Raw genomic sequence first — 25768 nt, 5'->3', positions numbered from 1 at the left:
ATCGAGCCAGGGGGCGTGGTCTGAGGCTGAGGCAAAGACGGGCTGGGGGCGGGGCCGAAGGGGCCGGGGGCGGGACGGCTAGTCGGAGGCGGGGCCTGAGGCGGTGTAGGGCCGGGGCCGGGGGTGGGGGCAGGGGCTGGGGCCGGGGAGGCGGGCGAGGGACCGGGGGCGGGGCCGTCCCAGCTGAGGAACGGAGAGCGACTGGAAGGTCGGGGGCGGGGCGTGCGGAGGGGCGGGGCGTGCGGAGGCCGGGAAGGCGCCCCCGGCTGGCTGTGAGGCCGGCTCAGTGCGGAACGGCGCAGCGCCCCCCGCGCCCCGCTCCGGGAGCCCCACGCCCGCGCCCGCCATGCCGGAGCAGTTCAGCGTCGCCGAGTTCCTGGCCGTCACCACGGAGGACCTCAGCTCCCCGACTGGGGCCGCTGCCTTCGCCGCCAAGATGTCCCGGTGCCGGGGGGCGGCGCTGGCGCGGGAGGAGGTGAGGGGGTCGAGGAGGGAGGGGTCGGGGGTAGGCGCCTGGCCTGGCCTTGACCTCTACAGGCGTGACCCGAATTGCGACGGCCCTTCAGACTGCGCCCGGAAACCTGCTCCTTCCCTAGATCTGGGAGGACCGAGCGCATCTTCAACAGCTGCGTCCTCACCGTCTAGGCGGCGGGGAGGCCCGAGGGACCGTTTTGGGGGTCCTCGAGGTCACTTCGATGACAAACTCTACAGGTCGGGGGAGGTACCCCAAGTACCCCGCGTGACTGCCTCCTCACATATGGGTTTGCCTAGCGCCTTCCAGCCTCAGTTTGCGTTTTCATCTTCGGAGCCCCGCAAGTGTGCCCCCCCAACCCCCGTCACTCCCCTTCTGAGAAGCAGGCTTCCCGCCTCGGTCCTGAACTTTCTTCCTCCTGGCTGCAGGGAGGCCCCCTCCCCCTTGCGGCTGGTTCGAAGATTTGGCCCGAGTTTGTGGAATGAATGCGGATGGGAAGGCGCCAGGAGCCGGGGTTCACCTTGGCCCGGCTGTTGGCAAGTTTATCGTCACCTCTCCCCTCCCCTCTCCTCTTTGTCTTTCCCAGCAAAGCGTCCTAGGCCTTTTCTTTCGGCCTTGCAGCCTGCCCCACCCCATTCCCATGCTCTTTGGAGTTCCTTCCATTTCGCTTCTTTGAACCTGCTGCAGCTTTCCCCGGCTCCTCTGCGGGGAATATTCTAGGGCAGACACCCCGTGGCCTTGGTCCAACAGAGAGTAATGTGGTTTTGCAGTTCCCCTCCAAAGGATGCCCTGAATTTGGGTGGTGTTTGGACCTCAGCAACGGCTCTAGCCTTCCACCCTTCACCCTAAGTGTACTGGGCACCCACTGTGCGGCAGATACAAAGCTCAGTAGTTCTTAACACCCTAGGCCAGTGTCGGGAAATCTCTCCTCCTCCTCTTTCTTGGCAGGCTGACCCTCCATGGCGGAGTCTGTTTGTATCACTTTGTAAGGGTGATAGAGGACTGTGGAAGGAGCATCGACTTTGGGGAAGGCAGACCTGTGTTCAAACGCTGGCTCTGCAGTTTGCCATTTGGGTGAACGTGGGCATGTGACCTGTTCTGTCATCTGTGGAATGGGGTAATAATGTGTACTTCACAGAGCTGTGTTAGATGAGACAATGTAAATAAAGCATGTGTCTTTTTTGGGGGGCGGTCTCGCTCTGTCTCGCAGGCTAGAGTGCAGTGGTGTAATCTCGGCTCACTGCAACCTCTGCCCCCTGGGTTCAAGCAGTTCTCATTCCTCAGCCTCCCAAGCAGCTGGAATTACAGGAGTGCGCCACCACACCCAGCTAATATTTGTATTTGTAGTAGAGACGAGGTTTCACCATGTTGGTCAGGCTGTTGTCAAACTCCTGAGCTCAGGATGTCTATCGGCCTTGGCCTCTCAAAGTGCTAGGATTATAGGCGTGAGACACCACGCGGGCCCATGCCTCTTGATAAATGGAATTATTATCATCAGGTTAATTGGCAGACTTCTTTAGACAGCGATCGGGTCTCTTTTGTCTTCGTCTGTCTCACAGAGCCTAGCCTTCTCTCATTTGTCTCACAGAACTTAGCCTACTACTTTGCACATAGTAAGGGTACATATTTTATTAAAATAAGAAGCAGTGGTCAGATTTGGCTTCCTTTCTTGGGCAGAATCAGTAGCTTAGAGTCCACCTCCTGTGGATGTGAGCTATATTTTACTGGGAGGCTCACAGGGAACACTGCTGTCCAGCCCATCCTTTGGAGAGCTTCCTGAGGTTCGTCTTCATAGCCTCGCATTTCATGACCTGGCAGAGTCAGTGCCATCTGCATTCTTAGAGATTTCATGGTTCACCCTCCTCTCCAGGTTGTTCATTAGAATCTTAGAGCAGGAGAAGGGGCTCCAGTATGAATCTTCTCCATGGACAGAAATGCCCATTTATGCCTATGCATCTGGCCTTGTCTGGCTGTATAAGTGTAAGCACTGTGTGTGTTGGGAAGGGGGTTGTTAGACTGGGTCTGGAGGCCGCAGCAAGCTCGAACCCATCCTCCTTTGCCTTCAGATTTTTGGTTCGGTACATGAAGAGGTTCACTGTTACAACAGAAAGGCTTGTGGCACCCAAACACAGCTTTTCTCTTCAGCATTTCAGGGCCCAAAAAGTTAGTCTGAGCTTTGGATTAGACTTCCCTGAGGTTTCCTGTTTGGTTTTGCATTTGCATTTATATTTTGCGATTATATTGTGTTTGCATGTAGTTTGATGCTGCAATTTTTTCCCCCAGTTCTGAGCATGACTAACCCACCCCCAGGCTTGAAGCTCTATTTGACTGAATCAAAATGCAGCTGATTCGTAAGTCAAATCTTCCAGTTCTGGCTGGTTTCCTGGGAGTAAGTAGGGACCCTGTTTGGGGACTTGCAGCCCTTTTGTACGGTCTTGCTGGGAAGGACCCTGGCAGGTCACAGGGAACTAGAATGTCACTAGAATGTCAGGGCTGAGGGACCCCATAAACGTAGAGATCAGCTAGAAACTCTCTCAGATAAGATGGAGAAACTGATGTCCAGAGAGGCCAACAGACTTGTCCAAGCTCCTGGGACTGGGTAGTGGAAGAATTAGCATTTCTTTTTTTTTTTTTTTTTTGAGATGATGTCTCACGCTATTGCCGGCTGGAGTGCAGTGGTGCGATCTTGGCTTGCTGCAGCCTCTGCCTCCCGGTTCAAGTGATTCTTCTGCCTCAGCCTCCTAAGTAGCTGGGAATACAGGCGTGCGCCACCATGCCCAGCTAATTTTTGTATTTTTAGTAGGGACGGGGTTTCACCGTGTTGGCCAGTATGGTCTCAATCTCTTGACCTTGTGATCCGATCCGCCCACCTTGGCCTCTCAAAGTGCTGGGATTACAGGTGTGAGCCACTGCGCCTGGCCAAGAATTAGCATTTCTACCCATATTTTCTACCCTGGTTCTATTCTCTTTCCTTTTAAAGTCCATCTGTCTCTCCTCCCTATGTAACTTCTCTGAACCTCGTTATTTTATCCTTAAAATGGATGTCATAATCACTCCCTGCTTACCTTACTGGTAAAGTTTTTTGTGTTCAATTATGAAACACTATACAAATATGAGGGAGTATATTAAGATAGTCATTACGTCAACCAGCCTCTTCCTGTCTTGGGCCCCTTTATGCCCATCATCTCATTGATTTTCACAACAACAGGTGAAACTGGGCCTAGGGCAGTTAAGGCAAATGCCCTGTGTCACATAGTGGGTCTCTCTGACTCTGCTGTGCTCTGCCTGAGCTCTGTCAAGTTCTCTGTGCCATCTCTATGGACATCAGGGACACGAAGTTCATAAAGATGCTCCTTTGATTTGCTGACTGACTAGGGAGAAGCAGCCTATTACAAGGAGATCACTAAGAACCCCAGGAGTTTGTCCTGAGTCCCCAGAGAAAGGTACAGTCAATGCCATAAGAGGCAAGTGGAACAGGAGAGGGAAAGAGCAGTAAGGACTGGTGCAATCAGGAAGAAGTTCCTGGAGGAGGTGACACTTCTGGATGGAAGGATAGATGAACCCCATTTAGCGGAGAGGACAAGGGAGTGAATTCAGAGACTGGTAGGAAGAGGGCATGTTAGGAACCAAGTAAGCCGTTTTGATAAGAGCTAAGAATTCACACTATGTCGTGTGCCTCAAACTGATAGTGGACACATATCCCCCAGTATGTCTCAAATGAAGCAGTTTGCCACAAATAGGAGATCTTCAAAGTCGTGTGTGTGTGTGTGTGTGTGTGTAAAGTTTTAATTGGACAAGGGGCATAATTTATTATTTTATTTATTTATTTATTTTGAGATGTAGTCTTGCTCTGTCGCCCAGGCTAGAGTGCAGTGGCGTGATCCCAGCTCACTGCAACCTCTGCCTCCCGGGTTCAAGTGATTCTCCTGCCTCAGCCTCCCAAGTAGTTGGGATTACAGAAGCCTGCCACCATGCCTCGCTAATTTTTTTTTTTTTTTTGTATTTTTAGTAGAGACGGGGTTTCACCTTGTTGACCAGGACGGTCTCGATCTCTTGACCTCGTGATCCACCCGCCTCGGCCTCCCAAAGTGCTGGGATTACAGGCTTGAGCCACCGCGCCCGGCGCCTCGCTAATTTTTGTATTTTTAATAGAGACTGAGTTTTACCATCTTGGCCAGGCTGGTCTTGAACTCTTGACCTCGTGATCCACCCACCTCCGTCTCCCAAAGTGCTGGGATTACAAGTGTGAGCCACTGTGCCTGACCTATTATTTTTTGAGATAGGGTATCATTCTGTCACCTAGGACAGAATTCAGTGGCATAATCATGGCTCACTACAGCCTCAACCTCTGGGTTCAGGTGATTTTTCTACCTCAGCCTCCTGAGTAGCTAGGATTACAGGTGCCCAGCTAATTTTTGTATTTTTTGTAGAGATGGGGTTTCACCATGTTGCCTGGCTGGTCTTGGATTCCTGGGCTCAAGCGATCTGCCCACCTCGGCCTCCAAAAATGGTAGGATTACAAGGGCATAATTTTAAGAAATTTAAAACATAACAGAAAAGGCCTATGAACAATTCTCTCAATTCCTATATTTTCCCCAGGGGTAATTGCTGTGGAAATGTACATGCTTCTCAATGTATGTCCTCATGGAAAATATATTGTCAGTGGGGAAGGGGAGTGGCTGGGGGAATGTTTACCTAAATCGGTATCATGTCTTACAATGCACAGTTTAAATTGTTTTGGAGTCACATTTTTCTTTTCCTTTGTGACTTTTGCTTTTTTGAATCTTGCTTTAGAAAGGATTTCCTTCTTAATTTTTAATGTTCTTGTGAATTTTACAACTTACTTTGTAATGTGTCTGTATTGTAGTCTAAAATTGTGTAATCTTAGAGATTGTTTGCAAGAAACATAAACCCTGTCCAGCTTGTTTCTGTTGGAAGGAAATTTGTTTGTTTTTTGATCATCAGGCATGGAGATTGAGGGAACTTTAAAGAACTAGAGGTGCCTCATGGGACTGAAGGGCAGTAGGTAAAAGTACACCTCACCAGGGCCTGGAACTGGAGGCTGGGAAGTTGTCAGGAACTAAGGCATCTCCTTCATCATTCTTGTTCTCACCTGCTTCTGCTTCTCTCTGCACATCTGATCAGCGCTTTTGCTCATTCATCTTCACACAGGTCCCAAAGCACAGCTCCCATGCTCATGTGACCTCACTGGGCCAGTGTCTAAAGGTAACCGGACACAAGACTGAGCCAGTCTCATGTCCCACTTCCAAGTTCCTGGCAGAGGTTGACAGCCCAGCCCAGCTTCTGGATTGGTTCCAGTAGCTGGGTCTCTACCCCTGGTTTCATCAGCAGAGGTCATGGAGGGATAGTGACAGGCAGGGTAAACATGGCCATAGAGACCTACTGTGTGGGAGGGGGCATTTCTCAGAGAAGAGGAACAGGGCCTGGAAGGTTCCCTCAGAAGTGTCCATGGCGATTCCTCTTTATTCGACACAGTCCAGGTTCTAGGGAGAGGTGCCGTGCACATCCTGTTCTGTACCTCCCTGGTTTAGATCATTTATGTATACTCCCAGGTGTAGAAGAACCTGTTTAGAAAACTCAGTTATAGGAGGGTTTTTTTTTTGTTTTTTTGTTTTTGAAATGGAGTTTTGCTTTTGTCACCCAGGCTGGATTGCAATGGCACAATCTCGGCTCACTGCAACCTCCACCTCCTGGGTTCAAGCAATTCTCCAGCCTCAGCCTCCCTAGTAGCTGGGATTACAGGTGCTCACCACCACGCCCGGCTAATTTTTCTATTTTCAGTAGAGACAGGGTTTCGCCACGTTGACCAGGCTCATCTCAAACTCCTGACCTCAGGTGATCTGCCCACCTCGACCTCCCAAAGTGCTGGGATTACAAGCATGAGCCACTACGCCCAGCCAGTATAGGAGTTTAAAAGATTTAAAAGATGAGATTAGAATGCTAAAGGGATGCAGCAAGACTTGGATGGTCTTGAATTCCAGTTAAGCATTCTGACTTTTTGCTGGGCAGTGGGGACCAGTAGACCCAATCATGTTGTTCAAAGAATGGATGAGGTTGGCCCTGCCAGAATAATGCCTGAGGACTGCTCCATGCCAGGCCCTGTATGAGACATTGGGCAGATGCATTGCTCAGTTAAGGAGATAGTCCCTGCCCTGTGGAGCTTACAGTCTTCTGGCAAAGCCCAACACTAACCAGGTAAACAAATAAGTCATGCTGGGTGCAGTGGCTTATGCCTGTAATGCCAGCACTTTGGGAGGTCGAGGTGAGAGGATCACTTGAGTCCAGGAGGTTGAGGCTGCAGTGAAATATGATGGTGCCACTGCACTCGAGCTAAGGTGATAGAGCAAGACCTTGTCTCCAAAACAATAGAAAACAAACAAAAAGAACAAGTAAGTCAGAAATTGCTCATTGTAGTAAGTGGCACAGAGACTCATCCTCCTCATCAAGGCCTTCCTGGAGGTTTGTTCTGGGTCCTCATCTCTTCAGGGAATCTTGTCCACACGTGTGGCTTTAGTCACCACCCATATCCAGGTGACTCACATTTTTACCTGTGGCCCAGATCCTCACGTCCCACTGCTCACTTGACCACACTCATGACTTTCCCCCAGGTTTCCTTCCAGTGTTCCTTTCACAGTGAGCGGTGTATCCCCTCACCTCCACATGTGCCCCTCAGCACCAAGGGTCATCAGTTTCACCTTCTGTTTTTTTGAGACGGTTTTGCTCTGTCCCTGGAGTGCAGTGGCGCAATCTTGGCTCACTGCAACCTCCGCCTTCCGAGTTCAAGCGATTCTCCTGCTTCAGCCTCCTGAGTAGCTGGGATCACAGCTGCCTGCTACCACGCTCGGCTATTTTTTTCGTATTTTTAGTAGAGACGGGGTTTCACCACATTGGTCAGGCTGGCCTCAAACTCCTGACCTTGTGATCTGCCTGCCTCAGCCTCCCAAAGTGTTGGGATTACAGGTGTGAGCCACCGTGCCTGGCCACCTTCTTTTGGTTTTTGTGAGACAGTCTTGTTCTGTCGCCAGGCTAGAGTGCAGTGGTTCGACTCATTGCCACCTCTACCTCCTGGGTTCAAGGGATTCTTGTGCCTCAGCCTCCCAAGTAGCTGGGATTACAGGCACACGCCACCACACCCAGCTACTTTACATATATATGTATATATATTTTAGTAGAGATGGGGTTTTACCATGTTGGCCAGGATGGTCTTGATCTCCTGACCTTGTGATCCGCCCGCCTTGACCTCCCAAAGTGCTGCTATTACAGGCGTGAGCCGCCGTGCCCAGCCATCAGTTTTACCTTCTAAGCACCGGTAGCCTCCCTGCCTGTACGTATCCCTACCCCAGAACATGCCACTGTCCTCTCCCCTGGAACATGGCAGTGGCCTCCTAACTGGCCTCTCCACTTTTACTCTGGCACAGCCCCCAATTGCACTGTATTGCTCTCCTTTGTAGCACACGTTATAGATAAAGTTTACGTTTATTTGAAAAATTATTTTGTTAAGATCTAGGCCAGGCCCAGTGACTCATGCCTGTAATCTCAGCACTTTGGAAGGCCAAGGTGGGTGGATTACCTGAGGTCAGGAATTCGAGACCAGCATGGCCAACATGGTGAAATCCCACCCACCTCTACTAAAAATACAAAAATTAGCTGGGTGTGGTGGCGTGTGCCTGTAATCCCAGCTATGCAGGAGGCTGAGGCATGAGAATGGCTTGAACCCAGGAGGCGGAGGTTGCAATGAGCCCACACTGTGCCGCTGCACTCCAGCCTGGGCAACAGAGCGAGACTCTGTCTCAAAAAATAATAATAATTTTGTTAAGATCTAATTTGTCAATAAATTTTAACTTCCATGAGAACAGAAACTAATCTCACTGTTGTGTCCCTAATATTTACCATAGAACCATAGTGTGTTTTCAGAAAATATTGGTTGAATAACAAATAAATCAAAGGAAAAAAACTAAAAAGGAGCATTCATAGAGAATGATGGTATGGGGGTGGTTGAGATGGAGGGGACAGCTTAGGCAAAGGCCCCGAGGCAATAAAGAAGCTGAAGTATATGTGACCCCGAAAGGGGGCCCAAGGGGCAAAAGCATCAAGATGGGCAAAGGGGAGAGTGGCACCAGCTGAGTTTGCATGGCAGTGGCAAGGCCAAGCTTGATGGCCCTTGTAGCAAGTTAGCAAGTTTTAGTTTTCATTCTTTTTCTTTCTTTCTTTCTTTTTTTTTTTGACACGGAGTCTCTCTCTGTCACCTAGGCTGGAGTGTAGTGGCATGACCTCGGCTCCTTGCAACTGCCACCTCCCAGGTTCAAGTGATTTTCCTGCCACAGCCTCCCAAGTAGCTGGGACTACAGGCACATGCCATCATGCCCAGCTAATTTTTTGTATTTTTAGAAGAGACGGGGTTTCACCATATTAGCCAGGATGGTCTTGATCTCCTGACCTTGTGATACAACCTGCCTCAGCCTCCCAAAATGCTAGGATTACAGGCGTGAGCCACTGTGCCTGGCCATAAGTTTTATTTCTTACACAGGCAAGCAACAGAATCCAGTGTATATTTTAGAAAGATCATATCAGTTGCTGTGTGGAGACTAGATTAGAGGGGCCAGGAGAGGACCCAAGAAGGCCATACAGTTGTTCAGGGAAGAGATGATGGTGGCATGGATAGGGTCGTGGTTGGTGGAGGAGGAGAGAAGTGCACAGATTGTAGAAGTGTTTTAGAAGCAGTCAAGATTTGTTGATGGAGTACATGCGGGGAGTGCTCAAGAATGGGTCCCAAATACCTTTGTTTGTTTGAGATGGAGTCTCGCTCTGTTTCCCAGGCCGGAGTGCAGAAGCACCATCTTGGCTCACTGTAGCCCCCACTTCCCAGAATCAAGTGATTCTCGTGCCTTAGCTTCCTGAGTAGCTGGGACTGCAGGCGCATGGCACCACACCCAGCTAATTTTTGTATTTTCAATAGAGACGGGGTTTCACCATGTTGGCCATGCTGGTCTCAAACTCCTGACCTCAAATGATCCTCGAACCTCAGCCTCTCAAAGTGCTTGGATTACAGGTGTGAGCCACCGTGCCCAGCCTTAAATTTTTGATGGAAGGGTGCCATATACCAAGAAGGGGAAATCTGGCAGGGGAACAGGTTTGGGAGGAAATCAAGAATTCTATTTTTTTTTAAATTTTTTGTTTTTAGAGACAGGGTCTCCTTCTTTTGCTCAAACTGAAATGCAGTGGTGCAATCATAGCTCACCACAGGCTTGAATTCCTGGGCTTATGCAATACCCTTGCCTCAGCCTCCTGAGTAGCTAGGGCTACAGGCATATGCCACCACATCCAGCTAATTTGTTTTTTCTTTTGGTAAACATGAGGTCTTTCTGTGTTGCCTAGGCTGGTTTGGTCTCAAACTCTTGGGCTTACGTGATCCTCTTGCCTTGGCCTCTGAAAATGTTAGGATTACAAGTGTGAGCCAATTGGGCCTCTGTATATCTTTATAGGTCTTGAGACATGCAAATGGAGATGTCAAGAAGGCAGCTGGGTATTTGAGTTTGGAATTCAAAGGAGCGGGATGGAGATACACATTTGAGAGCTGCCAGCATCGAGATAGTGGGTTTCAAACTTGCATCTGTGTCAGCATCACCTGGTGTCATTCCCAGAGTATGATTCAGTGGAGGTATCTTAGGCTTTTCATGGCAAGGAAGAGAAAACAGCCTGAGCTGATTTAAGCAGAAAAGGGCTTCACTGAAAGGGAATGTTCAGTAGCTCACAGAATTTCTGGGAAGTTGGAAAACTGGGGCCGGGCAGCAGGTAGGATCTCAGCCAAAATCATGCCACTGAGCCAGTTTGGCAGGACACTGCTGCCACACGCTAAATGCCATCACCTGTGTCACTGTCCCCTGGACACTAGGCATCATTGCTGCTGTTGCCACTAGCATTGGAATGTATCCTCCACTGTGCTCCTGATTCAAAGTCTGTAGTGAGGGTCTCTGACTCGTTGAGCTTAGGTATAAGAGAGGCTGGAAAAGCAATAATTTGTTGTTTTCAGCTTTTATAGGAGGCAAGCTCTGCCAAGACTTATGCAGCAAGGAAGTCCCCAGACATAGGAAGGAGGTCAGGTGCCAGACTGGCACACGATGACAGATGTACTTGACAGCAGGTTTGCCAGCATGGGGGAGAGTATGGGATTCTGCATTTAAACCAACACTCTGGAAATTCCCATGCAGGTGCTGCCTGAACCACATTTGCACCCATTGCTTGAACTGGTATTTAAAGCTGTGGGGGCTGAATGCAGTGGCCCACACCGGTAATCCCAGCACTTTGGGAGGCTGAGGCAGGGGGATTGATCACTTGAGGTCAGGAGTTTGAGACCAGCCTGGCCAACATGGTGAAACCCTGTCTCACTAAAAATACAAAAAATTAGCCAGGCATGATGGCACGCACCCGTAATCCCAGCTGTTTGGAGGCTGAGGTTGGAGAATTGCTTGATCCTGGGAGGCAGAAGTTGCGGTGAGCTGAGATGCACCACTGCACTCCAGCCTGGATGAAAGAGTGAGACTCTGTCTCAAAAAATAATAATAATTAAAAAAAAATAGAGCTGTGGGAATGGACAAGATCACCTGGAGAGAGGAATGAAGAAGACCCAGGCCCAAGCTCTGGGGACCCTCAGTATCAAGAGATTGGGATAGGAAGAGGAATTGATAAAGGAGGCCAAGAATGGTCTGCCAATGGGGAAGGAAGGAAATCAAGACAGTGCCTTGCCTCAGAAGCAAGGAGAGAAGTGCTCTGAGGAGGGAGGGGTACTTGGCTCTGTTAGATGTCCAGAGGTAAAAGAAGACAACAACAGAGACACAGCCTTTGGCTTGGGCAACATGGGGGTCATTGGTAATCTTAAGCGCAGATTTATGGGCTGGGCACCTATAATCCCAGCACTTTGGGAGGCTAAGGCAGGCAGATCACCAGGTCAAGAGATTGATACCATCCTGACCAACATGGTAAAACCCATACCTACTAAAAATACAAAAATTAGCTAGGTGTGATGGCGCAAGCCTGTAATCCCAGCTACTCAGGAGGCTGAGGCTGGAGAATCACTTGAACCTGGAGGCAGAGGTTGCAGTGAGCTGAGATTGCACCACTGCCCTCCAGCCTGGCAACAGGGCAAGACTCTGTCCAAAAAAAAAAAAAAAAAAAAGAGCAGATTTATGGCTCACACTGGTAATCCCAGCACTTTGAGATGCTGAGGCGGGTAGATCACCTGAGGTCAAGAGTTTGAGACCAGGCTGGCCAACATGGCAAAACCCCATCTCTACTAAAAATACAAAAATTAGCTGGGCATAGTGGCGGGCACCTGTAATCCCAGCTACTTGGGAGGCTGAATCAGGACAATGGCTTGAACCTGGGAGGTGGAGGTTGCAGTAAGCTGAGATCATGCCACTATAGACACAGCAAAACTAAAAAAAAAAGAGCAGATTTAATGTTATTTTCCCCTCCACATCAGCCTGGACTGATTTGAGGAGGGGGCAGATGAGAAGTTCTTTCGAGAAGGGGAACAGAGACATAGGGTGTGGCCATGGCCCTGTGATCAGCAGGGTTTTCTGGGATGGACTTGGGACACGACTCCACTGAGCCAGCCTCCTCTTGACCAGCAGCCTCTGCACAGGGGGCTGAGGGTCTTCCCAGAGTTGTCAGCCTTGAGCCTATCTCTCAAAGTCTCCTTCTCTCCCAGGATTTGTCTTCCTTGAGCCTGTCTCTCAAAGTCTCTCCCCAAATTTTGTGCTCACTTCCTTGCCTAGTGTTCAGCTGTTTCTGGCCACTGAGGTGCAAGGAGACAGATGACGCAGGCAGATTTTGGGGCAGAAACTGTACTGTAGGTCAGAGCAGAAGGAACATGTTTTCCCGGAAGGCAATTTGATCACATTCTCAGACAGATGCTCCTAGAAGATCCCTTCCATAGGCCTAGAGCTTGGCCCCAGGGCAGATGAGGGGGTGAGAGGCTCACAGGGAGTGGCTTCTGTGTCTCTAGAGTAGGGCTCTGGAAACACTGTGATTCCATCTCACCAAGGTCACGAGAGGTGCTTTGGAGGGCATGGGAGGCTGAGCTGGGAACAGCTGCTGAAGGTTCTCTAACTTGACTGGTTTTAGACCTTGAAAGATCTTTTAAGACTCTCAGCTGCCACGGGCTACACCCAGACCCACTGAATCAGAATCTCCCAGGGTGAGGCCTAGGCAAGTGTGCAGTTCAGAAGTTCCCAGGTAACCGAGGAGCAGTCAGGGTGAAAACTATTGTGAGCTATTGCACACCCACCGAAGGTTAGTAATCTATTAAGCCATATTTACGGAACACCTGCTGTGTACAAAGGCAGGCCCTGAGGGCATGGAGAGAACTAGACAAGGTCCCCTTCTGGGTGGCAGAAGGACTGCCGTGAAAAGTTGATTGACAACCTATATAGCATACAGGGATGTGGCTGAGGTCTGTGGTGAGAGTCTAGTAACTAAAATCAAACAGACTTGGGTTTGCATTCCTGTTGAGCGTGTGATCTTGGGCAAATGACTTAACCTTTCTGAATCTTGGTTTCCTGATCTGTGAATTAGGAATGATGATAACTATCTTATGGGTTTGTTTGAGGGGATAACACATAAAAAAATCTAGCATATACCTAGCACATAACAGGTACTTAATAATTTTTAAAAATTCCTTCTTGGCCGCACGCGGTGGCTCAAGCCTGTAATCCCAGCACTTTGGGAGGCCGAGGCGGGTGGATCACGAGGTCAAGAGATCGAGACCATCCTGGTCAACATGGTGAAACCCCGCCTCTACTAAAAATACAAAACATTAGCTGGGCATGGTGGCGCACGCCTGTAATCCCAGCTACTCAGGAGGCTGAGGCAGGAGAATTGCTTGAACCCAGGAGGCGGAGGTTGCGGTGAGCCGAGATCATGCCATTGCACTCCAGCCTGGGTAACAAGGGTGAAACTCCGTCTCAAAAAAATAAAATAAAATAAAATAAAAATTCCTTCTTACTGTGAACACAAGTATACCTGCACACGGGGTAGTTTAAAGAGATCAGGAAACATACAGAGAGAATAAGAAAGTAATTGCAATAGGGATGAGGTAATTAACCACGAGTGAGTGCTGAGATTATCTGTGCAGTCCTGGCACCAGAGCAAAAAGGGAACTTTTGTATACCTTGGAGGTGTTGGGGGAATGAATAGCCTGATTTTGGACAAGGCAGGGTCTTCCCTCAGCTCTGCCCTTTGCTGTCTCCCATCTGTTCATTTCTTTGTCAGACATTTGCTGAGGCCATTGGCTCATACCTATAATCCCAGCCCTGTGGGAGGCCAAGGTGGGAGGATCACTTGAAGCCAGGAGTTTGAGACCACCTTGGGCAACAAACCAAGATCCTGTCTCTACAAAAACAGAACAAAACATTTGCTGAGAGGCTACCCAGCATTTCTCAGTCCTGGCTGCATCTTACAATCCCTTAGGTTGGTTTTAGGTTGATTTATCTTCATTCAGGTAAAATTCACAGAACACAAAATTCGCCATTTTAAAATGTACAATTCAGTGGCCTTAAGTATATTCACAATGTTGTACAGTCATCACCACTATGTAATTCCAGAATATTCCCATCACCCCAAAAAGAAACCCTGTATTGATTAGTAGTTACTCCCTGGCACCTTTCCATCTCTATGGCTTTCCCTATGCTGGATGGTTCATATGAATGAAATCCTACTATATGTGGCCTTTTGTGTCTGATCTCTTTCAATTAGTATAATGTTTTCAAGGTTCATCCATGTTGTCTGGGTTGTGTTAAAAAGCGGTAAAAATAAGAATGACAAACACATCAGGCAGTACTGTAAGCATTTTTCGGATATTAACACATAACCCAGGGCCTGTCCAGTTATTTGGATACAGAGAAGGTGTCTGCTGGGCAGGAATAGCTACCATGGAGCGCCTTCTGTGTGTCATATGCTGGGCTATGTGCTTAAATGCCTGACTGAGTTCCATCTGATTAGATAGATGCTGTTATTATGCCATTTGACAGATGGGGCACGTCTGTCAGAGAAGCTATGTCACTTGCCTCAGGTCACATAGCTAAGAGGACTGGAACCAGAATTTGGACTTTAGGACAGTATGACATGAAAGCCAGAGTTCTTAACCCTTGCTCTCTTTTCTCTGTTGCCATTGGGCCTTGCTAATATGTATTCATACGTTTAATAATTCATTCCACACGTGTTTATTGACACTCATATCCTGAGCCTTATGTTGAGTGCTGCAGATACAAAGGTAAATGAGCCTTGTATCCTGCCTTTCTAGAGTTTTCAGCCCTATAGAGATCAAACATGTATGGCAAATAAGGGCCAGGATGCTCTAATGAAAGCCTGTAGTGGGCACAGGATGGAATAAGGCAGGCGTGATCAGTTCTGTTGTGGTGGGGAGGGGGTGACATGTAAGCTGAGTAGGGAAAGATGAAGTGTTTACTGGACAGAATGGGGCAAGGACCCTCCAAGCAGAGGGAGTAGTGTGAGCAAAGGTCTGGTGGCTGGAAACAGTTGGGCAGATTTAGGAAATTGCCAAGACTTCAATAGGGCTGGTTTTAAGGGATCAGTGATGGATAGCAAGCCCGAGTCGGGGGCAGGGAGGGATTCATCCTGGCCAACAAGGGAACCCAGAAGGTGGGAGGGACCATTTGCTGCTCTGTTGAAGAGGGCAGGCCAGGTTCTGCCCTAGGATTGGGTGGAATTCAGGGCTTGGGCCAGGGGTTGGGTAGGAACCTTCGGCGGTTAGTCCAGCCAAGTTCTTGTTCTCTTAGCTCATCACCGACAAGCAATCTCCCGGGGAAAATCCCAGCCAGGAAACTTGGGGTTTGCAGAGGCCCCACCATACATTGAGGGCGTGGCTCCCTTCCTGCAACCCCTCTTCTTCCCTGCTTCCCATCACCCCACAAGGGGCAGCCAGTAAGGCTGAGCTGGCGAGGCTGGACTGGTGCCCAGGCTGGGAAGATGTCTGCAGAGTCCTGACCAAGGGGCACACGGCCAGTCACAGGCTTCAGCAGTGCAGGAAGGAAAACAGCAAGAAGCCAAAGGATCCTGAAACAATAAATGTCAGAGAAGACAGGAGCCTTCCCTGTCACAACCCAAACCCTTCATTCCAGAAGAGGAGTCAGAGGGTCAGGGTAGGAAGGAGACTGGCCAGGTCACACTGTGGGACAGGGCCGGGGCGGGGACTGATCCTGAGTCTTGGCTCCCAGGCCTTGTAGTGTGGTCACTGCAGGGGCAAGCAGGACCAAGAGCCACCTTGGTATGGATGAGGCAGAGGGATGGCTGGGAAGAGTACTGCCTTCCTCTGGCACCCTCTTCTGCGCCAGCCTGAACTCTCAGATGCTGGGGGTGGGGCCTGATCCAGAGGAAAACCATTTGGAGTCTTTCGCTTGCTCCTGCTGGTGGCTGAGGTTGGAGCAACCTTGTAGGGTATGACTAACCTCAACTGAGTCCCAGTACTTTGAGCTGGAAAGGAATTTAGAGCTCATGTCTGTTAGCTCAAAATTGGACAGATGAGGAAACTGAGGCATAGAAAGAGGAAGGAACTTGCTCAGAAGCACAGGGCTTAATGGCAGAGACAGCCCTAAAGTTCAGCACTTCCCAGTTCAGGGCTCTTGGTCTCATGGCCTTGTTCTACGTGCAGTAGAAGGCCATTCTCTCAGAATGTTTCTGTGGCGCCTCTGAAGATGCCTACCTATCATCTGCCATTAGAGAAAACATTACCTCAATTCCTCTTCACAACAATCCTTACAGAGATGGCTGGGGCTCAGAGAGAGAGGATTTAGCTCGTGGTTTGCTTTAGTATGATAGCAAGAGAGGGCTCTGGAGGCAGAGGGCTCTGAACTTCTTACAACTTCTTACATGACCTTGAGCAAACTGCCTAATCTACCCCAGCCTCAGTTTCCTCATCTGTAAGGTCGGGAGGATAATAACTACCTCACAGAGTTGTTGGGAGGAATAGGCCAGGTAACAAACACAAAGTGCCCGGTCCAAAGTGAGCAGTCAGTGAGTGGGGCGGCAGGTAGTTGAATTCATGCTAATAATAGACTCATGCTGGGAGCTTGGAATCGGAGTCCTTCCTGTTGAGTGATCTGCTCTGGGCCAGGGCTGGGCTGTGTTCCCATCACCCTGTCATGCCTATGGGACAAGGCTAAACCCTCTTTGTCCCGCTTGAACATGGATCTGCAGCCCAGCCCTGGAGTCAAACTTTCTTTTTTTTTTTTTTGAGACAGAGTTTCGCTCTTGTTACCCAGGCTGGAGTGCAATGGCGCGATTGCGGCTCACCGCATCCTCACTAAACCTGGGTTCAGGCAATTCTCCTGCCTCAGCCCCCTGAGTAGCTGGGATTACAGGCATGCGCCACCATGCCCAGCTAATTTTTTGTATTTTTAGTAGAGACGGGGTTTCACCATGTTGACCAGGATGGTCTCGATCTCTTGACCTCGTGATCCACCCTCCTCGGCCTCCCAAAGTGCTGCGATTACAGGCTTGAGCCACCGCGCCTGGCCTGGAGTCAAACTTTCTATGTTGAGAATTACCAAGTAACTGCTTTCCTGTTCAGAACCCTTCAGGAACACCCCATCATTTATAGAATAAAACCTAGAGGTTTGGTTAAAGGCATGGACTCTGGAGCCCAACTGCCTGAGTTTGAGTTTATTTATTTATTATTGTTGTTATTATTTTTGAGACAAGGTCTTGCTCTGTTGCCCAGGCTGGAGTGTAGTGGCGCAATCACAGCTCCCTACAGCCTCTACCTCCTGGGCTCAAGGGATCCTCCCACCTCAGCCCCACCTTAGTCTCCTGAGTAGCTGGGACCACAGAGACTTGCCACCATGCCTGGCTAGTGTGTGTGTGTGTGTGTGTGTGTGTGTCTAGAGTGTCTAGAGATGGGGGTCTCACCATGTTGCCTAGGCTGGCCTCTAACTCCTGGGCTTAAGTGATCCTCCCACCTTGGCCTCCCAAAGTATTGGGATTACAGGCATGAACCACTATGCCTAGCCTGTTGGTTTCAGTTTAGGTTCTAGCACTTGTTGTGTGAGCTTGGGCAAAGGCCATAACTTCCTTGGGCCTCAGCTTCCTCATCTGTAAAATCTCCTGGGGCTTTTGAAAGGATTACATGAAATAATACAAATAATACAAAGTGTGTTAAGTGCAGAGAAGAAAGCCTGGCACTGGTAAAGAAGCATCTGCTGTGCTCTTTTTTTTTTTTTTTTTTTTTTTTTGAGACAGAGTTTCGCTCTTGTTACCCAGGCTGGAGTGCAATGGCGCGATCTCGGCTCACCGCAACCTCCGCCTCCTGGGTTCAGGCAATTCTCCTGCCTCAGCCTCCTGAGTAGCTGGGATTATAGGCACGTGCCACCATGCCCAGCTAATTTTTTGTATTTTTAGTAGAGACGGGGTTTCACCATGTTGACCAGGATGGTCTTGATCTCTTGACCTTGTGATCCACTCGCCTCGGCCTCCCAAAGTGCTGGGATTACAGGCTTGAGCCACCGCACCCGGCCCCACAGCTGTGCTCTTGTTTTTCTTAGCCTGGTCTCCCAGCTGTCAGCTCAGGCCCTGCTTAGCCCTGAGGCCTTAATTTTTTTTTTTTTTTTTTTTTTTTTTGAGACGGAGTCTTGCTCTGTCTCCAGGCTGGAGTGCAATGGCATGATCTTGGCTCACCACAACCTCCGACTCCTGGGTTCAAGTGATTCCCATGCCTCAGCCTACAGAGTAGATGGGACTGAAGGTGCATGCCACCACGCTTGGCCACTTTTTTGTATATTTGTTATATTTGTTTTTGAGGTGGAGTTTCGTTTTGTCGACCAGGCTGGAGTGCAGTGGCACAATCTTGGCTCCCTGGAACTTCTGCCTCCTGGGTTCAAGCAATTCTCCTGTCTTAGCCTCCTGAGTAGCTGGGATTATAGGCGCGCGCCACCATGCCCGGCTAATTTTTGTTTTTTTTTTTTTTTTTTGAGACGGAGTTTCACTCTTGTTACCCAGGCTGGAGTGCAATGGCGCGATCTCGGCTCACCGCAACCTCCGCCTCCTGGGTTCAGGCAATTCTCCTGCCTCAGCCTCCTGAGTAGCTGGGATTACAGGCACGTGCCACCATGCCCAGCTAATTTTTTGTATTTTTAGTAGAGACGGGGTTTCACCATGTTGACCAGGATGGTCTCGATCTCTCGACCTCGTGATCCACCCGCCTCAGCCTCCCAAAGTGCTGGGATTACAGGCTTGAGCCACCGCGCCCAGCTTAATTTTTGAATTTTTAGTAGAGACGGGGTTTCACCATGTTAGCCAAGATGGTCTCAATCTCTTGACCTCGTGATCCACCTGCCTCAGCCTCCCAAAGTGCTGGGATCACAGGCGTGAGCTGCCGCACCTGGCCTGAGGCCTGACTCATTACTTCCTTGCTGGCCCTGGCTGTTCCCCAAGTGTGCTGAGTGCTCCTAGCCTGGGAGCTTCACGGAGGTGTCTCTGCTCTCTTAAAGGCATCTTCCCTTTTCCTGCTTTGCTTCACCAATGTCTCCTTATTTTTAAGGCTCTGTTGGAGCATCACTTCATCCTGGAGTGGAATAGGTGTTCCTTTTAGCTTCTCTCCTGCCCTGGGTTCGCCAAGACCTCCTCAGCCCTTAGCAAGCACATCCTCACCTATATTCTGTCTCCCCCACTGTGCTGTGAGCACCTTGAGAGCAAAGCCTGAGCCCAGCATCCCTTGATCCCCAGCTCCTGCACAGGGCCTAGTGTACAGTAAGGTACAAGCTCCTATGATGTGCCAGTGACTCTGTTTGAGAATTTACACCAGTTCCTTCTTCTGCCCCAAAGAGTGGAGAGGAGCACATTTCCAGATGAGATTCCCGAGTAGGTGGCTGTTAAGAGGCCCTTAGGTGACCTTGAGGAAGTGGAGCTGAGCTGGAATTGCCACAGAGGTGGGATGCTAGCAAATGCTTCTCAGTCCTACCCTTTCCCCTTCCTTGCCAGCCACCCAGGAAGGGCTCTGTGGAGCTCCCTGCCTTTCTCTGGATCTGGTGGTTGGGTTGGTGGGTGAGAAAAAGCAAAGTTAGAGCATGACAGGAACATAGGCCAGCTCACATTTGCACAGGCTACAGACATGCCTCATTTTTATATGATTTAGTTTTTCAGTGGGAAGTGGCGGAAGCAATGTTGACTATCATTCCATTTTGCGGGTGGGGATCCTGTAGCCCAGAGAAGCTGGGGACTTGCTCAGGGTTACAGTGCTGATAAAGAGTTGGGCCAGGAAAATAACTTGGTCTCCTCACTCCACACCCTGCCCTTTCTGCTCCATGCCCTCTGCAATTAGGCCACGGTGCTTAGTGGATGCTTTTAGCAGATTGAGTCAGATTGAGTCAGCAGGTGCTGCCTTAGCCCATTCTTTCTTTGCTCTCAAGGACCCTCCCCTTGCCCTTGGCCCTGGACTCGAGGCCCTCTGGCCTTCCTAAGGCCTGTTTCTCCCAGACCGCACACTCCCATCCCATCACTCTTGTTGAAAGGTGGTGCCATTCATTCATTGAAAAAGGATCGGCCGGGCGCGGTGGCTCAAGCCTGTAATACCAGCACTTTGGGAGGCCGAGGTGGGTGGATCACGAGGTCAAGAGATCGAGACCATCCTGGTCAATATGGTGAAACCCCATCTCTACTAAAAATACAAAAAATTAGCTGGGCATGGTGGCTTGTGCCTGTAATCCCAGCTACTCAGGGGGCTGAGGCAGGAGAATTGCCTGAACCCAGGAGGCGGAGGTTGTGGTGAGCTGAGATCGCGCCATTGCACTCCAGCCTGGGTAACAAGAGCGAAACTCCGTCTCAAAAAAAAAAAAAAAAAAAGAAAAGAAAAAGGATCAGGCTGGGCACAGCGGCTTACACCTGTAATCCCAACACTTCAGGAGGCTGACACAGGAGGATCCCTTGAAGCTAGGAGTTCAAGACGAGCCTGGGCAACATAGCAAGACTCCTGACTCTACAAAAAGTTAAAAATTAGCTGGGGCAAGCCACAATGGCTCATGCGTGTAATCCCAGCACTTTGGGAGACTGAGGAGGCAGATGGCTTAAGCTTAGGAGTTCAAAAACAGCCTGGGCAACATGGCGAAACCCTGTCTCTACAAAAAATTTAAAAATTAGCCAGATGTGGTGGCGCATATCTGTGGTCCCAGCTACTCAGGAGGCTGATGCAGGAGGATTGCTTGAGGCCAGGAGGTCGAGGCTGCAATGAGCTATGACTGTGCCACTGCACCCTAGCTTGGGTGACAAGAGTGAGACCCTGTCCTTAAAGAAAAAGAAAAGGGATCCCTTCAATATACCAAGGTGTGAAGGACTAGTTTCAAGTAATTTAATGCAGCAGTTCCCATTTTTTTCTGAATATAAGAACCCTTTGCCTTTTTTCAATTTGGATTATAGGAAACTTTGGCCGGGCACAATGGCTCACACCTGTAATCTCAGCACTTTGGGAGGCTGAGGCAGATATATCACTTGAGGTCAGGAGTTTCAGCCTGGCTGACATGGCGAAATGCCGTCTCTACTTAAAGAGTACAAAAATTAGCCAGGTGTGGTGGCACATGCCTGTAATCCCAGCTACTTGGGAGGCTGAAGCGGGAGAATCGCTTGAACCCTGGAGGCGGAGGTTGCAGTGAGCTGAGATCGCGCCGCTGCACTCCAGCCTGGGCGACAGAGCGAGATTCTGTCTCAAAAAAAAAAAAAAAAGCCGGGCGCGGTGGCTCAAGCCTGTAATCCCAGCACTTTGGGAGGCCGAGGCGGGTGGATCACGATGTCAAGAGATCGAGACCATCCTGGTCAACATAGTGAGACCCTGTCTCTACTAAAAATACAAAAAATTAGCTGGGCATGGTGGCACGTGCCTGTAATCCCAGCTACTCAGGAGGCTGAGGCAGGAGAATTGCCTGAACCCAGGAGGCGGAGGTTGCGGTTAGCCGAGATCATGCCATTGCACTCCAGCCTCAGTAACAAGAGTGAAACTCTGTCTCAAAAAAAAAAAAAAAAAAAAAAAAAATTTGTATTACAAAAAATTTCAAACAAACATGAAAGTAGAATAACCCAGCTTCAACAATTATCAGTATTTTGCTAATCTTATTTTTTCGTCTGTAGCCCCACTCTTTTTTTAAATTTTTTTTATTTGAGACCAGGGGTCTCCCTCTGTTGCCCAGGCTGGAGTGCAGTTGTGTGATCAGAGTTCACTGCAGACTTGACCTCCTGGGCTCAAGTGATACCCTATTTTTGCTTCCCAAGTAGCTGGGACGGTATGTGCCATCATGCCTGGCAAATTGTTTTGTATTTTTTGTAGAGACAGGGTTTCGCCATGTTGCCCAGGCTGGTCTCAAACTCCTGAACTCAAACAATCTGCCCACTTGGGTCTCCCAAAGTGCTGGGATTACAGGCATGAGCCACTACATCTGAACTGCATTTTCTGTAAATTGGTAATCGGATCAAGAAGTGAGAAGGTCTGGGTTTTTTTTTTTTTTGTACTTTATCATTTTATTAAATATTTTAAGTATAACTTGGTTTGCTCATTAAGATATTGTATTTTAAGGATCATGCTTAATATGTAGTACATATAATTTAATCATCTTTGTGGACATTGTAGTCAAAGACCAAAGAGCCAGGATTCAGCCACCTCACAGGAAAACTCCTTTTCATTGTTGGAGTTTCACTGATTTTCCCACATCAGTGGGAAAATACTGTTAGTATTGATTGATTATTAGTATTGATTGACTGAGAAATATGGGAAAGAACAAAAGCCACCATGAATTCAAGAATGCTTTTAAAGAATTTTGTGTCTTTTTTTTTTTTTTGCAGCATCCACAGTGCACTTTTTTTTTTTTTTTTTTTTTTTTTAGAGTTTTGTGTCTTATTGATCATAGAGCTGCATATATTTGGAATGTGGCCAGACTAATTTGTGAAACATTTTTGTACTTGTCAGTAGTGCTCATGATGTAAGTGTGGCTTCAAAGGGTCCTGCCGGTAACACCATGGACCTCCAGGGTCTGGGGCCATTGGCTGGAAATGAACGCGAGGCAGTTAGCGTCTTAACAGTTTAGTTCCCAGGTCCACGTTTTGGCTGTGTGAGCTCAGGCAACGATCTTTACTGCTCTGCGCCTCGCTGACTTATCAGCCAGATGGGAACAAAAATGATGACTGCCCCATTAAGATGCTGTGAGTCTTTTTTTTTTTTTTTTGAGATGGAGTTTCGCTCTTGTTACCCAGGCTGGAGTGCAATGGCGCGATCTCGGCTCACCGCAACCTCTGCCTCCTGGGTTCAGGCAATTCTCCTGCCTCAGTCTCCTGAGTAGCTGGGATTACAGGCGTGCGCCACCATGCCCAGCTAATGTTTTGTATTTTTAGTAGAGGCGGAGTTTCACCATGTTGACCAGGATGGTCTCGATCTCTTGACCTCGTGATCCACCCGCCTCGGCCTCCCAAAGTGCTGGGATTACAGGCTTGAGCCACCGCGCCCGGCCTGATGCTGTGAGTCTTAAACGGTGGGTGTCAAACTTCCTTACAAACTGTAAAACTCTATAAAGTTTTAGTTTGTATTTGTTCCTTAGTTTGTTTGCATTTCCAGTGAAAGCTGGGGCAAGAAACTCATCTGAGCCTTTATTTTGCAGTCTGTAAAACGAGTAGGTAATGTTAGATAATCTCTAAAGTTCTGTGACTTAGTCTCTCAAGGAACAACACCACAGCCCAAACAAAGACAGAAAATGGTTTCATCTCCTGTGTACTCTAGTTTAATTGGTAGAGGCTACCTGAAGAGCCATCTTAACAGAATGCTGAACCAAACCCACAGTCAGTGGGGAAAATACTGTGATTGATTAATAATGGCTGTAATGGGCCGGACACCATGGCTCACACCTGTAATCCTAGCACTTTGGGAGGCCGAGGTGGGTGGGTTACCTGAGGTCGGAAGTTCAAGTCTCTACCAAAAATACAAAAAATTAGCTGAGTGCAGTGGCACATGCCTGTAATCCCAGCCACTCTGGAGGCTGAGGCAGGAGAATCACTTGAACTCAGGAGGTGGAGGTTGTGGCGAGCCGAGATCATGCCACTGTACTCCAGCCTGGCAACAGAGCGAGACTTTTTCTCAAAAAATAATAATAATAATAATAATAATAGTGGCTGTAATGGTCATGGGATGACATAGAAGTGATGCCTATGCACTATATTATAATGGTCCAAAAGAATTAATGTCTGATGGTGAAATGTAATCTGCATCTCCCAAGGCCTTAGTTCTAGCAGCTCTGCCCCCTTGGCTGAATTGCCTTGGTAACCACAGTTGGCTCTGACAAACCATGGGAATGAAGAATGGGTCCTATTGATGAATCCTGACCCAGGAGGGGGCATGCAGAAGGCCCTTCTAGGCAGGGCAGCCGGGCATGGCCTAGTGCTGCCATCTGTGGTCTTTTGCCTGCAGAGAACATAAACCAGAAAGCCAGATAATGGGGTGTGTGTGTGTGTGTGTGTGTGTATGTGTGTATGTGTGTGTGTGTATGTGTCCCCCTGTGTGTGTGGGTTGGGTCAGGGTAGGCGACCCGAAGGGCAGTGCCAGCAGCTGGAATTTAGGCCTTGTCTAGGGCCAGCCAGGGTAAGCTGCCCAAAGGATTCCAGTGAGCTTTCCAAGTTCAGACGTGTCTCTTACACTCAGACGTGTTTCTTACACTCAGATGTGTTTCATCCACCTTTGCCCAGTGCCTGCCAGGCTTTTGCATGGATCCATTGACTCTTAGCTTTGAATGAAATCTAAATAGCTGTCCATTCTAATCCAAAATCCAGTGTCGAAATCCCTCTCTAGCACCTGAAGTATTTGAATACTTCAAGTGATGGGGAGCTCATTCCCTTTAGGGTTAGCTTATTCTTCCTCAGGAATGTCCCCTGTTTGAGCTGAAATCTGTTTCTGTCTCCCTAACTTCTACCTCTCGGTCCTGGGAATCTTCTCTGAGGCCAGCCTGAACAAATCCGTTTTCTTTTCAGTAGGGCATCCTGTAGAGTGTTTGTATTCAGGGCCTACAGCATTGCTGTCAACCTTGTTTTCCTTGGACAGGTCTCCCTCTGTGCCCTGCATTCTCCCTCTCCTAAGCCTGTGGGGATGGTGAGGGAATATGGTAGAGGTGGTGGAATGGGGATTTAGATTTGGAGGCAGATCCAGCTGCAGGATCAAAGAAGCTGTGCCCCCCAACCTTTTGGGGGCACACTGGAGATGGGGAAAGAACACTGGCCCTGGATTTGGCCAGTTCTGGGTTTAAATTATAACTCTGGGCCAGGTGTGGTGGCTTACGCCTGTAATCCCAGCATTTTGGGAGGCAGAGGTGGATCACCTTACGTCGGAGGTTCGAGTCCAGCCTGGCCAACATGGTGAAACCCTGTCTCTACTAAAAATTCAAAAATTAGCTGGGCAAGGTGGCATGCACCTGTAATCCCAGTTACTTGGGAGGCTGAGGCAGGAGGATTGCTTGAGCCTGGGAGGCAGAGGTGGCAGTGGGCCAAGATCATATGTCTGTACTCTACCCTGGGCGACAGAGTGAGACCCTGTCACAGAAAGAAAAAAAAATTACGGTTCTGCCACTGCTGATCACTGTGTGACTTGGGCTTGTCCCTCCCCCGGCAGCTTCATCTTTTTTTTTTTTTTTTTTTTTTTGAGATGGAGTTTCGCTCTTGTTACCCAGGCTGGAGTGCAATGGCGCGATCTCGGCTCACCGCAACCTCCGCCTCCTGGGCTCAGGCGATTTTCCTGCCTCAGCCTCCTGAGTAGCTGGGATTACAGGCACGCGCCACCATGCCCAGCTAATTTTTTGTATTTTTAGTAGAGACGGGGTTTCACCATGTTGACCAAGATGGTCTCGATCTCTTGACCTCGTGATCCACCCGCCTCGGCCTCCCAAAGTGCTGGGATTACAAGCTTGAGCCACCGCGCCCGGCAGCTTCATCTTTAAAATGGGAATGGCATTGCCTTCCTCAAAGAATGACCAAGACAGTGACAAGTAATGAGGCTGCACAGAGCAGGCACTTGGGACAGGCTGCTTGCACCCCTCCTGCCTGGTGGCAGAGGTCTGCTGTGCTCCCTCTCCACCTGTGGTTCCCCACAGCTTGCTCACGAGGATGAACATGGAGTTGGGGGTGTGGGGAGACATGTTTAATTCATGAAAGTTGAGAAATTCCTAAACCAAATTCAATTTAATTTTGAAGTAGGTAACAGTTTTAGTTATCAAATAGTAGATGGTATTCTAAGCACTTTACCTATAGAAT

General features: G+C 49.0%; 1 protein-coding gene across 2 annotated transcripts in view; it reads left to right on the top strand.

Annotated features, from left to right (window-relative positions):
* Nucleotides 1–207: 207 nt before the first annotated feature.
* The window catches only part of ASAP3 (ArfGAP with SH3 domain, ankyrin repeat and PH domain 3), a 62052-nt gene continuing 36491 nt past the window's right edge, over nt 208–25768 (top strand). The window contains exon 1 of one of the 2 annotated variants that reach the window (XM_074380264.1): nt 208–475. In XM_074380264.1, coding sequence (XP_074236365.1) covers nt 347–475 — 129 coding nt within the window. In that variant the 5' untranslated portion in view covers nt 208–346. The remainder of the gene's footprint in view (nt 476–25768) is intronic. The other variant, XM_003934877.4, reaches the window with a different exon arrangement.

This window comes from Saimiri boliviensis, chromosome 11 (genome assembly GCF_048565385.1).
Source record: "Saimiri boliviensis isolate mSaiBol1 chromosome 11, mSaiBol1.pri, whole genome shotgun sequence".
Classification (NCBI taxonomy): domain Eukaryota; kingdom Metazoa; phylum Chordata; class Mammalia; order Primates; family Cebidae; genus Saimiri; species Saimiri boliviensis.
The sequence above is the reverse complement of the archived record's forward strand: the minus strand, read 5'-3'. Positions and strand labels throughout refer to the sequence as shown.